Source organism: Scomber scombrus, chromosome 22 (genome assembly GCF_963691925.1).
Source record: "Scomber scombrus chromosome 22, fScoSco1.1, whole genome shotgun sequence".
Lineage (NCBI taxonomy): Eukaryota > Metazoa > Chordata > Actinopteri > Scombriformes > Scombridae > Scomber > Scomber scombrus.
The window spans coordinates 16401791-16414309 of NC_084991.1; the positions used below are offsets into that span (position 1 = coordinate 16401791).

The window sequence follows — 12519 nt, forward strand, 5'->3', positions numbered from 1 at the left end:
ACTGACCCCTGCTGGTCAACTGAGGTATTTATCATCGTGCTGACGTCACTGCGTCCTCCGTTGCTAGGTTATTCTCCCGGATAAGCCAAGCCCAAAACGACGTCGTTTCAGGTTTTTGACATTTTTTGCAATTATTTCCCACCTAAAAAAATTACAATTAAGTCGCACAGTAGAGTTATATGTTTCGTTAAGTATTTTATTTCCTTTTTTAATAGCAAAAGACTTTAAGCCGTGGTGAGCGCGTTTCGTCACAGTGTCCAGCTTCACGACGCCTGGATCAATAAATGTGGCTCGTTTGCTATTAATCTGCCAACATGGAGGCGGTTGTCCGTCGTTAAGAGAAGCTATCGGTGATGCTGACAGCCTGTTCTCCCACTGAGAGTTTATCTAAAGCACAGTCTGATGAGATTGCATCACTGACTGGGTGATGTCCGCCCAGCCTCTGCAGCAGCAGACCAGGGAGGATTCAGCAGCCTGCTAACAGAGCCAGCCCCGGCTAGCTGATGCTGATGACTGGCTGTTTCCTGAAATTGATTTGCAGGTTGGTGACTTGATATCAGCCACAGAAGCGATGCACAAATGCTTTGGTTCATACTGACAGGTTGCAGTTTCTTGTGCATATAGTATATTATATTTACAGTGCACTGTCATAAATCATACCTGTGTGTTTGACTGCTTTTACTGTCTGTTTACCTGATATGTTATGTTGTGCTCCACCCTAGTGGGAGGCACCATGGCCGGTAAGGTGAAGTGGGTGACTGATATTGAGAAATCAGTGCTCATCAACAACTTTGAGAAGAGGGAATGGATTCAAGTCACAGAAAACGAAGATTGGAATTTCTACTGGTACATATTTGCATCTACATTAAAATCATTTTTAGTCCTTAGACAATATTCTGTGCAAGCACCACCCAAATAGACAATGTTGGAAGAAGTAGTTAGATTATAGTACCAATACTACAACAGAAAAAATATTCCATATTAGTTAAGGTTGAGTATGAAAAGTAACCTACACATTTTTACAGAGAAGTGGTTCCTGTGAATGATACTTTAGTATATATTACATTATTAGATAGTGGTGAGGTACAGCTCATTGTTTAGTCAGAAGGTTGCAAACTTATGGGTTGGGGTAGCTTTGTCTATAAAATGTCAGAAAGTAGTGAACATTTCGTTATAATTTCTTTAAATGTCCTATTTTGTTTGCACAACAGTAAAAAACCCAAAGATATTCAGTTTACTAGCATTCACAGGACAGTGACAGGAAAAGCACTGAATCAGAACAATTGAAAAGCTAAAACAAGCTAATTTTTGTCATATTTTCTTATAAATTTTTTCAATGATCAAAATAGCTGTAGATTTATCTTCTGTCGATCAACTAATCGTGGCAGCTCTACAAGTACCTCAAATTAGTTCCTTAGTACAATACTTGTAAACTAGTATATGCTCTGTTACTTTCCACCATGATATACCACCATGCTTATTTCTAGGCTCCAGACTCTTCATATCACCATAATGCAGGTTTATTTGTACCCACATGTAGGATGAGTATCCAGACCATCAGGAACGTGTTCAGCGTGGACACTGGCTACCGCCTGTCAGATGACCAGATGGTTAACCACTTCCCCAACCATTATGAGCTGACCAGGAAGGACCTGATGATTAAGAACATCAAACGCTACCGCAAGGAGCTGGAGAAAGAAAGCAGCCCGCTGGCAGAGAAGGACGAGAATGGAAAATACATCTATTTAGGTATCTATTAGAGAGCTGGGGGAGGGATGCGAGTAGAAATGTAAACATATTTATCTGTCAGCCTCCTTTTTTCCATTGTGGTGGATACATAAAACATCCAAATATTTCTCTAATAAAGCTGATTATGTTTGAAGTATTCTCTTTGTGTTGTGCAGATTTTGTCCCTGTGACATTCATGCTCCCTGCTGATTATAATCTGTTTGTGGAGGAGTATCGCAAGAATCCGTCCAGCACCTGGATCATGAAGCCCTGCGGGAAAGCCCAAGGCAAGGGCATCTTCCTCATCAACAAACTGTCCCAGATCAAAAAGTGGTCCAGAGACAGCCGCACCTCAACGTAAGTTCACAAGGAAGTCATCACAACTCATTTTGTCTTTCTCCTTTTATATAATAATGGACTGAAGAACCTTGATGGCAGACAACTCATTTGGTACAGTAGTGTGAACAAAGAAAACTGTGTAACAATCAATAAATGATCCCATATGAGGAGAATCTACTCTTTGATTATTTGATTGCAAGGGTAACACCCAAAAATGTCCACAGAATGATTATTTTTAGCATTAGTTTTGTCAAAGATTGTTGTTTTTTGATGCTCATCCTCTTGATTTTTGTCCCCAGGTTTGTAGCTGCCGCTCAGGGCAAGGAGGCCTATGTCATCTCCCTGTACATCGACAATCCTCTGCTGATAGGAGGGAAGAAGTTTGACCTGCGACTCTACGTCCTGGTGACCACGTACCGGCCACTCAAATGCTACATGTAAGCCCCTGAATGTATGCAGGTTGTAGCTTTTGTAACCGCTGCTTCGATTTATTGATGTTGCTGAACTTTTTGAGGATCCTTGTGTGTTTTTATTTGTAGGTACAAGCTGGGTTTCTGTAGGTTCTGTACAGTGAAGTACACACCCAGCACAAGTGAGCTGGACAACATGTTTGTTCACCTCACTAATGTGGCCATCCAAAAACATGGGGTAAGTCTGTGTATTTATGTCTGGGATGAATAGTGGGAATTTATACAGTACACCAAATATTTAGAATGAGTAAGTTTTACGTTATATTGGATATTAAATAGAAATAGGATATGTTTTTAAAGTTTCTTTAGTTTCACAACATTGTATAACTTCTGCTGCCAACATCTATAGTTAGACTGTGTGCTTTTAACGCAGGATGACTACAACCACGTTCACGGAGGCAAGTGGACGGTCAGTAACCTCCGTTTGTACCTAGAAAGCACCAGAGGAAAGGAGGTGACTGGCCGCCTGTTCGATCAGATCCACTGGATCGTGGTGCAGTCTCTGAAGGCCGTGGCTGTAAGTGAACATGATCATGAAGCTCTTTTACTTTTTACTCCAAAACGACATTTCCACAACTTGGAAACTATGTGATATTTGCTCCTACATGCTGATTAACAAGGCAGAATTACAAGAATTTTTAAAGGTTTACCATTGATCTTACTGTATATGATGAGTTGTATATAATGTTCTTCTACGATAGTGTTAGAAGTCTGCACTCAGTCACATCCTTAGTGGTGCAGCCACCATACAGCACAGAAACCACTAAACCACACATGTTGCAGTCTTGCAGTGAGCAGCAATTGAGTTTTACATTGTTCCTGTTTGTTTTTAGTAGTGGGTTAGTATAACACTTTTAAACACACAGCTGCATAACCACTGCAATGTCTTTTGTTTTTAGCACTCAACCTAAGTCACACTTCCCTTTTCTTTTAAGTGATGTCTGATTCACTTCCCCTCTAAGGCCTCGATGCACAGCGATGATAGACTGGAGCTGTGTTGTTAATAGTTATCACTACTAGTAGATTATTTTTTCTATATGTTTATTTACTAACATCCTTCCTTACTTAATCAATGGCTGCTCAGTTGAAAACATTCCCAAACACATTAGAATTCACCTTCATATTTAATTCTCTGTTTCCTCTTTCTCTCAGCCTGTAATGAACAATGACAAGCACTGTTTCGAGTGTTACGGGTATGACATCATCATTGATGACAAGCTCAAGCCATGGCTTATCGAGGTAAGTCATAAAACAAGTTTACACTCCCAAATGAAATCATTACGTCCAAAATATTATATATATACAATATAGTTCTGTCAACATGTTCATAAAATTACCCAACAACATGGTCACGTTCCAACATTTTCAGGCAGGTATGCACATAAAAAGGATTTAATTGACAGCCTCAGCTGTTTGGAAAAAAAAGGTGTATTTCTTAGACTCGTGCTTGAAGACACAAGTTACATATTTCACTAAGCCCAGAGCTGCTTCACATACTTGCATGGTGAGTTCATGTTCCTTTCCCTCGAGGGTGAAGCAACTTTAAATGCCCCAGAGGTTGATATTTGTGAGTGAGCATTTGGACGTTTGCCTCTCTTTGTTGTGCTGAAGGTGTGTCTTTAACCCTCTCAGTGCACTGAGTGGAAAAAACATGAAACTGTTTTCAAACTGTGTAGTGTAAAGAATACAGTGTAAGAAAAAAGACTTGCGGGATCGGTAACTTCCATGAAATCACCTCTTAAAACTTATTTTTACAGATCTGCTTTTATGTGATCTCGTCTTTTTATTGTTTATTGTCCATTTTTGTCTTTTAATCGTTTTATCAGCTCATTGTGATTCATTGTATTCTACAGTCATCCTCTTAATGTTGGCCTTATTCCTTTTTGTATTCTTCTCCCTTTGCTTATATATTATATTATTATGCTATATTATTATTGTTATTGCAGGCTGATACAGGCTATTTGCTGGCTAGTCTTAATGATTGAAGATGATATGTTACTTTAAATAGGTTGTACTTATTTGTGTTTCTGTATATTTTGCTTGTCATATTTCACTGCACTCATTTTGACAGCTGCACAATAAGTAGCTGGGTTTCCAGGCTACTTCTGGACTATTTCTGTTCACAGACACCAATCTGATCTATTTTGGTTGACGTGAAGTTGGTTTTAGGGCATTATCGCTCCTTAGTGAGGGACCAAAGCAAAGTGTGCGACAAACCTCGTCATGAAACACTTTCGTATTCTCATTATTCCTGAAACTTCCACTGTTATGGTTTGATGTACAAAAGTTTCCATCTCTCATTAACATGTAATGCTGTTTACGCCATCTACTAAAGTGTGTGTTTGGTGATATCAAAGTTGCAGCTTTATCTCTCTCTGGACACCCATATAAGTTTCCAGTGTGTATTTTCCTGTTGTGTTTATGTGTTCATGTGCATAACTGTTAAAGCAAATTAGCACCAGAATTTCCTGCTTGATAAAAGCTACTGTATGGGGTTAGGAGGAAACTGAACAAAGCTCAGTGCATTCATGTGCTACACCCAGGAGCTGTGACTTGCTTATTTAAAGTTTGAAACTGAATCTCCACATGTATCTCTTTTCAAATGTAAATGACATTCTCTCTATTTGATCCTCAGGTCAATGCCTCTCCCTCGTTGACCTCCAGCACGGCCAACGACCGTATCCTGAAGTACAACCTCATCAACGACACCCTCAACATCGTCACGCCCAACGGGGACATCCCAGACTGCCGCTGGAACCGCAGCCCGCCCCGAGAGGCCCTGGGCAACTATCAAGTCCTGTGAGTGACACTTAAATCTGCCGGTCACAGGACTGTCCCAGCAAGAGGGGGGGGGGGGGGGTCACACAGATGCTAAAAATATCAGCCAAAAGTAAACGTTTGCCCTCTCCAGTTACAAAGTTTGAGTTGTTATCCTCCAACACAGTGTTTTATGCCCTTCGATAGCTCTGTTGGTAGAGCGGAGGACTGTAGTGGTAGTACCAGGTATCCTTAGGTCGCTGGTTCAAATCCGGCTCGAAGGAGTAGCTTTTAAGTGTATGAATTAATAATGTGTTGTGTTTAATAACGGCTACAACAATGAGACTATTTGGCTGTAGATGTTCATGCTGTCATGTAATTAATAGGACTGGCAACCTGTTAGCATACACAGATGGATGTTTTGATGCCAACTCCAACCATTAGCTTTTGGACACATGATAGTATTTGTGATAAACAGCTGATATATAAATATTTTATTAGTGTTTTCTATATATAACCTGTTTGTTGTGCCAATTGATTTCCTCTGTGTGTAGTCTAGAGAACTGCAGTAGTTATAACCGCTATTCTTAGGTAGCTGCTTCACATCTGGCTCAAAGGAGAATAGATGTTAACATACTTACCCATGTTATCCAGAAGACTAAAGTCAGCATTCACATGAAATCTAGAGTAAACATTCTCAGACATTCAGTAGATAGGATATCTAGAAGTGCTACGTGCTTGCTTAAGGCAAGAGGACAGTCTTTTTTTTTGTTGGATTTTTTCTGGCATAGACGCCTTTAATTAGCAGTAGACATGGGAGAGAGGGGGGGGGGGTGACATGCAGCAAATGACCTCCGGACGGGATTCAAACCGGGGTTGGCTGCGTACATCCAAACATGAATACGCTCTAACCACTCGACCACCTGCCCGCCAGGACAGTCATTTATGATTTATATCTGGTAGTATTATATCAAGGTGACTCAAGAATCTACTAAATGTACAGCAAAATCAAGCTACATTTGAATTTAACTTCAAAGAGACTAGAGAAAACAAAAAGAGAATAAAACTCTGTTGCAGTGTGTGGTCTACATTAACAGCAACCACAAATAAAACTGAGCAGCAGTGCTCACACTGCACAACATTCTAGTTCAAATCCAGCTTGAAAGAGTGACTTTTAACTGTAACTGAGGGAAAAATGAGCAGTGAAATATTGTACATTTACAGCTAGTTTAAGCTGCATTGGCTCATATGTCATGATATTATTTGTTAGGTTAACAGTAGATGACGCACAGCAGGTATATACAGTAATATTCCTTGTATTCATTTTCAGTTTCTTATTCATAATTGTAACTCTGGAAAGTCCTGGTTAGCTGATTGTATTAGCCCTTCACTTTTGTTGACTCCCTTCGATAGCTCAGTTGGTAGAGCGGAGGACTGTAGTGGGAATTCCAGGCATCCTTAGGTCGCTGGTTCAAATCCGGCTCGAAGGAGTGGCTTTTAACTGGAAAAGAGGGGAAAATAAGTTGCTCAACAACTCTATTAAAATAGCTCATAACCACTAAAAAAACAGTCTACAGAACAGTAAGCTCTTACTGTAGGTTGGTATTGCATTACGCTCCCTGATACAGTGAAAGTGTCGGTTTTTAATCGGGATTCACTGATCCAAAGCTCTGGATTGTCATCAGGGCTGATACTGACTTTGAAGTACTAAGTGAGTCACATATTGGTCAGCTGTTTCCAATCAATGCAGTCATCAAAGTCATTATGAAATAAATGTCTGTGATCAGTAACACTCCAGTGGGTCCTGGTCTCATGTCGTTTGCAGTGAAGTAGAGTAACAGAGATGCATGCTACCACCAGTGCTTTTTCATATGATGTTTACCATTGCTATCTCAGTTGCTAGAGTGGACTGCATCCTTAGGTCACTGGTTCAAATCCAGCTTGAAGGAGTACATTTTAAATATGTGATATAATAGTGTGCTGAGTACACTGTAGTGTAATCTGTCCTGTACAACGGACCATAGCTATGCATGTTAAAGCTTTAAAATTCACTTCAGGTTTCACACTGTTACACTGTATATTCAAGTACAGCACCAAAAAAAACCAAAAACCTGCTAATGATGGAAAACATGTCAGTTATCTTTGGCTGAATTAAAACAGAAGAGGTCTGTTGTTGCAGCGGCAAAGGTCATAACTCACTGTGCAAATCCAGTTCGAAAAAGCTGCGTCTGTTAAAACAAACTGTTCAACATCTGCTCGGCACAGGGGGATGGACCCTTCAGCCTGAACTCTTTCTAAGCAGCCTCACCTTATCCTTGTTCACTGAAAAGTTGCATTTCTCCAAATGTATTAATTGGGAAAAATATTTTTATACCAAATTTCTTTCAGTTTGTTGTTGCAAAGTCTGGTTAAAGCTGACTCTGCTCCACTTATTGTTCGATACGTTTTCTATCAGTATGCTGTTGAGATGTTATGAGTAGGTCCTGTACATTTTATTCTACTGAAGCAGTCACTATATCCCCATATCAAATATGTTTCATATCTTTAGAGGGACCGGCCTTTAATCTCAGCTCAGTTGGTAGAGCGCAGGAGTGTGGTGGTTTTTATTTTAGTATTTCTTATTCATAACTATAACTTACATGATAAGCTTACAGTAAAGACAAAAACATCTTTCTCCCAGGAGCAATAGTATTATTAACCTTTGATAGCTCAGTTGGTAGAGCGGACGACTGTAGTGGTAATATCAGGTATCCTTAGGTCGCTGGTTCAAATCCGGCTCGAAGGAGTGGCTTTTAACTGGAAAGAGGGAAAGAAATATTGGTAAATATTGTACAAAAGTTCGGACTGGATTGACTCATAAATACTTAAAAGTGTCTAATTATCCGTTAACTGTTACAGTTGTCATTGGAAATTGAAAGTGTTTACAGTTGTTCCCTATGACTGCCATTGAAGTTGGCGTGAAACATCAGCTGCCATAGAGAATACAGTGATCTGATATTGTTTAAATGTGAAGATAATGGCACATATTTTTAGACAGTCTCTAGTAGAAGTGCTTCATCATGCTGCACCAGGCTGTTCACACGAAAAGTGACTGTAATAGTTCATCAGGGATGCAAATAGAGAGCTAAACTTAAAGGTGTGACGACTTTCTCGACTCTGCACAGCTAGCCAATCAACCAAACATGACATTTAGTGGGTGTGAATGTTGTCAGTTTCACAAAGTTACAGAAATTGCCTGGCACATTTCCTGTTCCCTTAATCCGACCTCGGAAGTTTCTGAAGCTATTCAACCATCTAACATACTGAGTATACTGGCCTATTTAGCTGCAGCCTGTACGGGAGTCACTGACTCAGCTACACTGCACAGGAGGAGTGTTTGGGCAAAATAAAGTTTATATAATGAGATTATTTATCAGGTTAACAGTAGATGACGCACAGTTATATACCATCATATACCTTGTATTTATTTTAATTTTAGTGTTTCTTATTCATAATTGAAACTCTAAAGTCACTCTTGCTTACAGTAAACACACAGACATTGTTGTATTAGCCCTTTAATCATGTCATCACCCTTCGATAGCTCAGTTGGTAGAGCGGAGGACTGTAGTGGGAATACCAGGCATCCTTAGGTCGCTGGTTCAAATCCGGCTCGAAGGAGTGACTTTTAACTGGGGGGGGGGTGTAGATTATTCGACAATTTATGATACCAAATTGGCTCCTTACTGCCAAAAAACTGCAGTTGGTATTACACAGTGACAGTATCTCACGTGATTCACTGATCCAAATCTCTAGATTGATAGCAGGTTTGATACGGACCTTTCATTATTATGTGAATCACGAATTGGTCAGCTGTTAACAATCAAGTCTCTGCAGTTCATCATGAAATTACTGTTTCTGTGATCAGTAACACTTCAGCAGGCCCTGGTCTCATGTCGTTTGCAGTGAGGTAGATTATTGGTAACAGTAACAGAGATGCATGCTACCACCAGTGCTTTTTGGCAAGATGTTTGCCTTCAATATCTCACTTGGTAGAGCGGACTGTAAAGGCAGTAGCCGGTTGAAGGAGTACATTTTAAATATGTGACATAATGCTGTGCTGAGGAACAAAGTGCACTCAGCTGGTAGTGTAATCTTTAGGTGATAACTTATCCTGCACCACGGACCAATGCTGTGCAAGTCTTTGCTGTGTTTACTTTTAGCTTTAAATAAACAAAAGAAAATATTCACACTTTTACACTGTATATTCAGTGTTAAAGAACAGCACCAAAAAAACCCTGATAATGACAGAAAACATGTCAGTTATCTTTGGCTGAATTAAAACAGAAGAGGTCTGTTGTTGCAGCGACAAAGGTCATAACTCACTGTGCAAATCCAGTTTGAAAAAGCTGCATCTGTTAAAACAAACTGTTCAACATCTGCTTGGCACAGGGGGATCAACCCTCCTGCCTGAAGAAACCTCACCTTATGCTTGTTCACGGGTGCTCATAAGAGTTGCATTAATCCTTTAATGCTTTAACAATAATTTGTTGCTTTCCTCCAAATGTATTAATTAAAAAAACGTTTTAACACAGACTTTCTTTTGGTTTATTGGTTGAAAGTTTGTTGCTGGGATGTTATGAGCAGGTGCTGAAGGTTTTTATACCTGAGCAGTCACTATTTCCCCATAAAAAAGATTTTTTTCACATATTTAGAGGAACCAGACCCTAATCAAACTCAATTTTGTTGTAGTTTCTCACACATATTATTGTGTTGAAGTGATAAGGGAAAAAACCCTGACTTGTTTGTGGCTACAACGAGTTTAAAGTGGCAGTCGCATGATAAAAAATGTCCTCCTTCGAGCCGGATTTGAACCAGCGACCTAAGGATGCCTGGTATTTCCACTACAGTCCTCCGCTCTACCAACTGAGCTATCGAAGGGAGGATTATTTAACCTTAACAGACCAGTCACCTATCGCTTTGCATTCAGTAATTTCAGTGATCTGACAATAGGTGCCCCATTCGGCATTGTTTAAACACAAGGGTGAGGATAGTGAGTGCGTAGGCCTTGCTAAGGGGGGGTGGGGGTATTGTTTGAGTAAATCCCCTATTTGTTCCACTTTAAAGCAAACAAGAGGGCAACAAGAATTCTCTCACCTCACTACGTTACTCATCTGATCTGGTTTCCTTCTACGTGTGTCACCAGGTACGACGAAGAGCAGGCGCAGAGCGAGAATGCGGAGCGTGACCTGCGGAGCCGCTCAGGCCAGTCCCTGGGGTCAAAGGGCACCAAGGGGAGCGCAGGCATTCGCCCCGCTGCCGCAACCTGGAAGTGAGGTGATATTGCTGACTCTTAATGACTTCCTGTACATTACCACAGGCTCCATCAGTGGGGCACTGGGAATAAAACAAGGACCACTTAGACTCTCTTTTTTTTAGCCCAACTAACTGTTGGAGGACTGCTCCCTCCCTCCAAATTTCACTGACTCTGGTACAGGGGTCACCAACCTTACTGCCGGAGAGGAGAAAAAACAACATTGTCATATTTGGGGAATTTTAAGGGCTGGAGAGTTTTTATGAATGAATAGCTAAAAATGTAGAACATTTTATTGGTGGGGTTAAAAGTTAAGTAAAGGGAACTCAAGCTTGTTCTTAAAGCCTAACATCACTTATGATGTCTCAACAACAGATCCTAACCCAGGCCAAGTTCTCTTTGAAGACAAGTAAAACTCCCTAAAAAACCTCAAGCCAGAAGACAAAAAAATAAATCAAATTTGGAAGACGAAATTCCTAGAAAGAGCCCTCTGCTCTAATGGCTTGGTGTGCAGTTGGAGTTGCAAATGGGAAAATGGCAAAGTCGGAACAATAGTGGAAATACAAAAAATCCAAGGTGAGAAAGAAAGGATTAAAACAAACTGAACTATGCATGATGACCGAGTGACACTTTTAACTTGACCTGCCACATCGGTGCTAACAATAAGATAAACTGTACGTAAAGAATATATTAAAAGGGAAAAGAAATGTAACCAGAGTATAAAGACATAATGTACTGATAGGCAAGCGATTATATAGAAGTATATGGCACTAAATGTGTAGAGACCCCAAACTAGGATTTAATAATGTTTTTATATGTTGGTTATCAGTATGTATGCAGGGGAGGGGGGAGGGAGGGATTCATTAAGATTGATTGTACTCAGTGCAGAACCCTATTGCACTTTATGAATTTATTTGTGCTTAAATATGAAACATATTTGCCATGTTGCAGTTTGAGTTGAGATCCGCTGTGCATCTCAAATCTTTCTTAAGTTATATTTGTTGGGAATGTATGCATACTTAGCTATATCAGGTGTTTATGTCCTGCAACTACTGAAAGATTGAAACACTGATAATGATTATTCATTCGCCTTTTGTAATACACCAAAATAGGGCTGAACGATATTTGAAGAAAAAATCATAATAATTATAATGTTTTTTATTTTTACTGTATAAATTGCAATAATTTAAGTTATGTACTCACCATTTAAAGTCAGCTTTTGACTTCCGTAGCATTGATCAGTCAAGCAATGCATTTTCTTTTTTCCCCTTCAATTTGACACTTTAATCTTAATAATCGCTTTGCTTACTCTAAATGAATAGGACGAGTCTGTGAGTGGGTGAGAAGAAAGTGATTAAAGGTGAAGAGAAAACATTGAATCCAGCTAAATGATAATATTTATCAGATGGACTAGACCGTCTTTAATATTCATTTATATTTATTTTTTTCAATCCAGCATTAAAATGATTTACAGTATGCAGTGCACCTAATTTGCCTTTTTTAATGTGACTATTACACGTAAAGTACAACGTTGATGCTGAAACAATATCTTTCAGCCCTACTCTGATGTAGAAACCCCATTTCAAACTAAATGCTGCTTTTGTATGCCAAATGTTTGCCAGTTCTTGATTTAAAAATAACACGCAGAAGCAAAATTCTCTACTGGTTATGTACCAGGACTCTTAATTTGCTCGGTATCGATTTATGTGCTTTATAAAATTTCAATTTAACCAGTTTTTGTCTCCTGTTACTTCACTGTGGTAAATGGGGGGCCGGTAGCCTTTGATGATGACGGACCTAATCTGTCTGGAGTTTAGATTAATCAGAGGTCAATCCTTCAAAAAGGCACGGCAACAAAGTAGGTCTCTGCATGGCACCATTACTTGACCATGAAAGTTTGACACCCCCACCTCCACCATCACACTGCTGTTGCCT

General features: G+C 39.7%; 1 protein-coding gene and 3 non-coding genes across 4 annotated transcripts; 3 read left to right on the top strand and 1 right to left on the bottom strand.

The window, feature by feature from the left end:
• Positions 1–733: 733 nt before the first annotated feature.
• On the top strand, positions 734–10751 carry ttll1 (tubulin tyrosine ligase-like family, member 1). The gene is made up of 9 exons (XM_062443949.1): positions 734–846; positions 1541–1749; positions 1905–2085; positions 2367–2504; positions 2607–2715; positions 2911–3054; positions 3690–3776; positions 5173–5336; positions 10477–10751. Exons 1-9 carry the CDS (start codon positions 734–736, stop codon positions 10604–10606), a joined length of 1275 nt encoding a protein of 424 aa, XP_062299933.1. The 3' UTR covers positions 10607–10751.
• trnay-gua (transfer RNA tyrosine (anticodon GUA)) lies at positions 6698–6784 on the top strand. Its single transcript is given in 2 exon segments — positions 6698–6734; positions 6749–6784. It is a non-coding gene; the product is annotated as a tRNA-Tyr (tRNA).
• trnay-gua (transfer RNA tyrosine (anticodon GUA)) lies at positions 8865–8951 on the top strand. The gene is given in 2 exon segments: positions 8865–8901; positions 8916–8951. It is a non-coding gene; the product is annotated as a tRNA-Tyr (tRNA).
• On the bottom strand, positions 10125–10211 carry trnay-gua (transfer RNA tyrosine (anticodon GUA)). The gene is given in 2 exon segments: positions 10125–10160; positions 10175–10211. It is a non-coding gene; the product is annotated as a tRNA-Tyr (tRNA).
• Positions 10752–12519: the final 1768 nt, after the last annotated feature.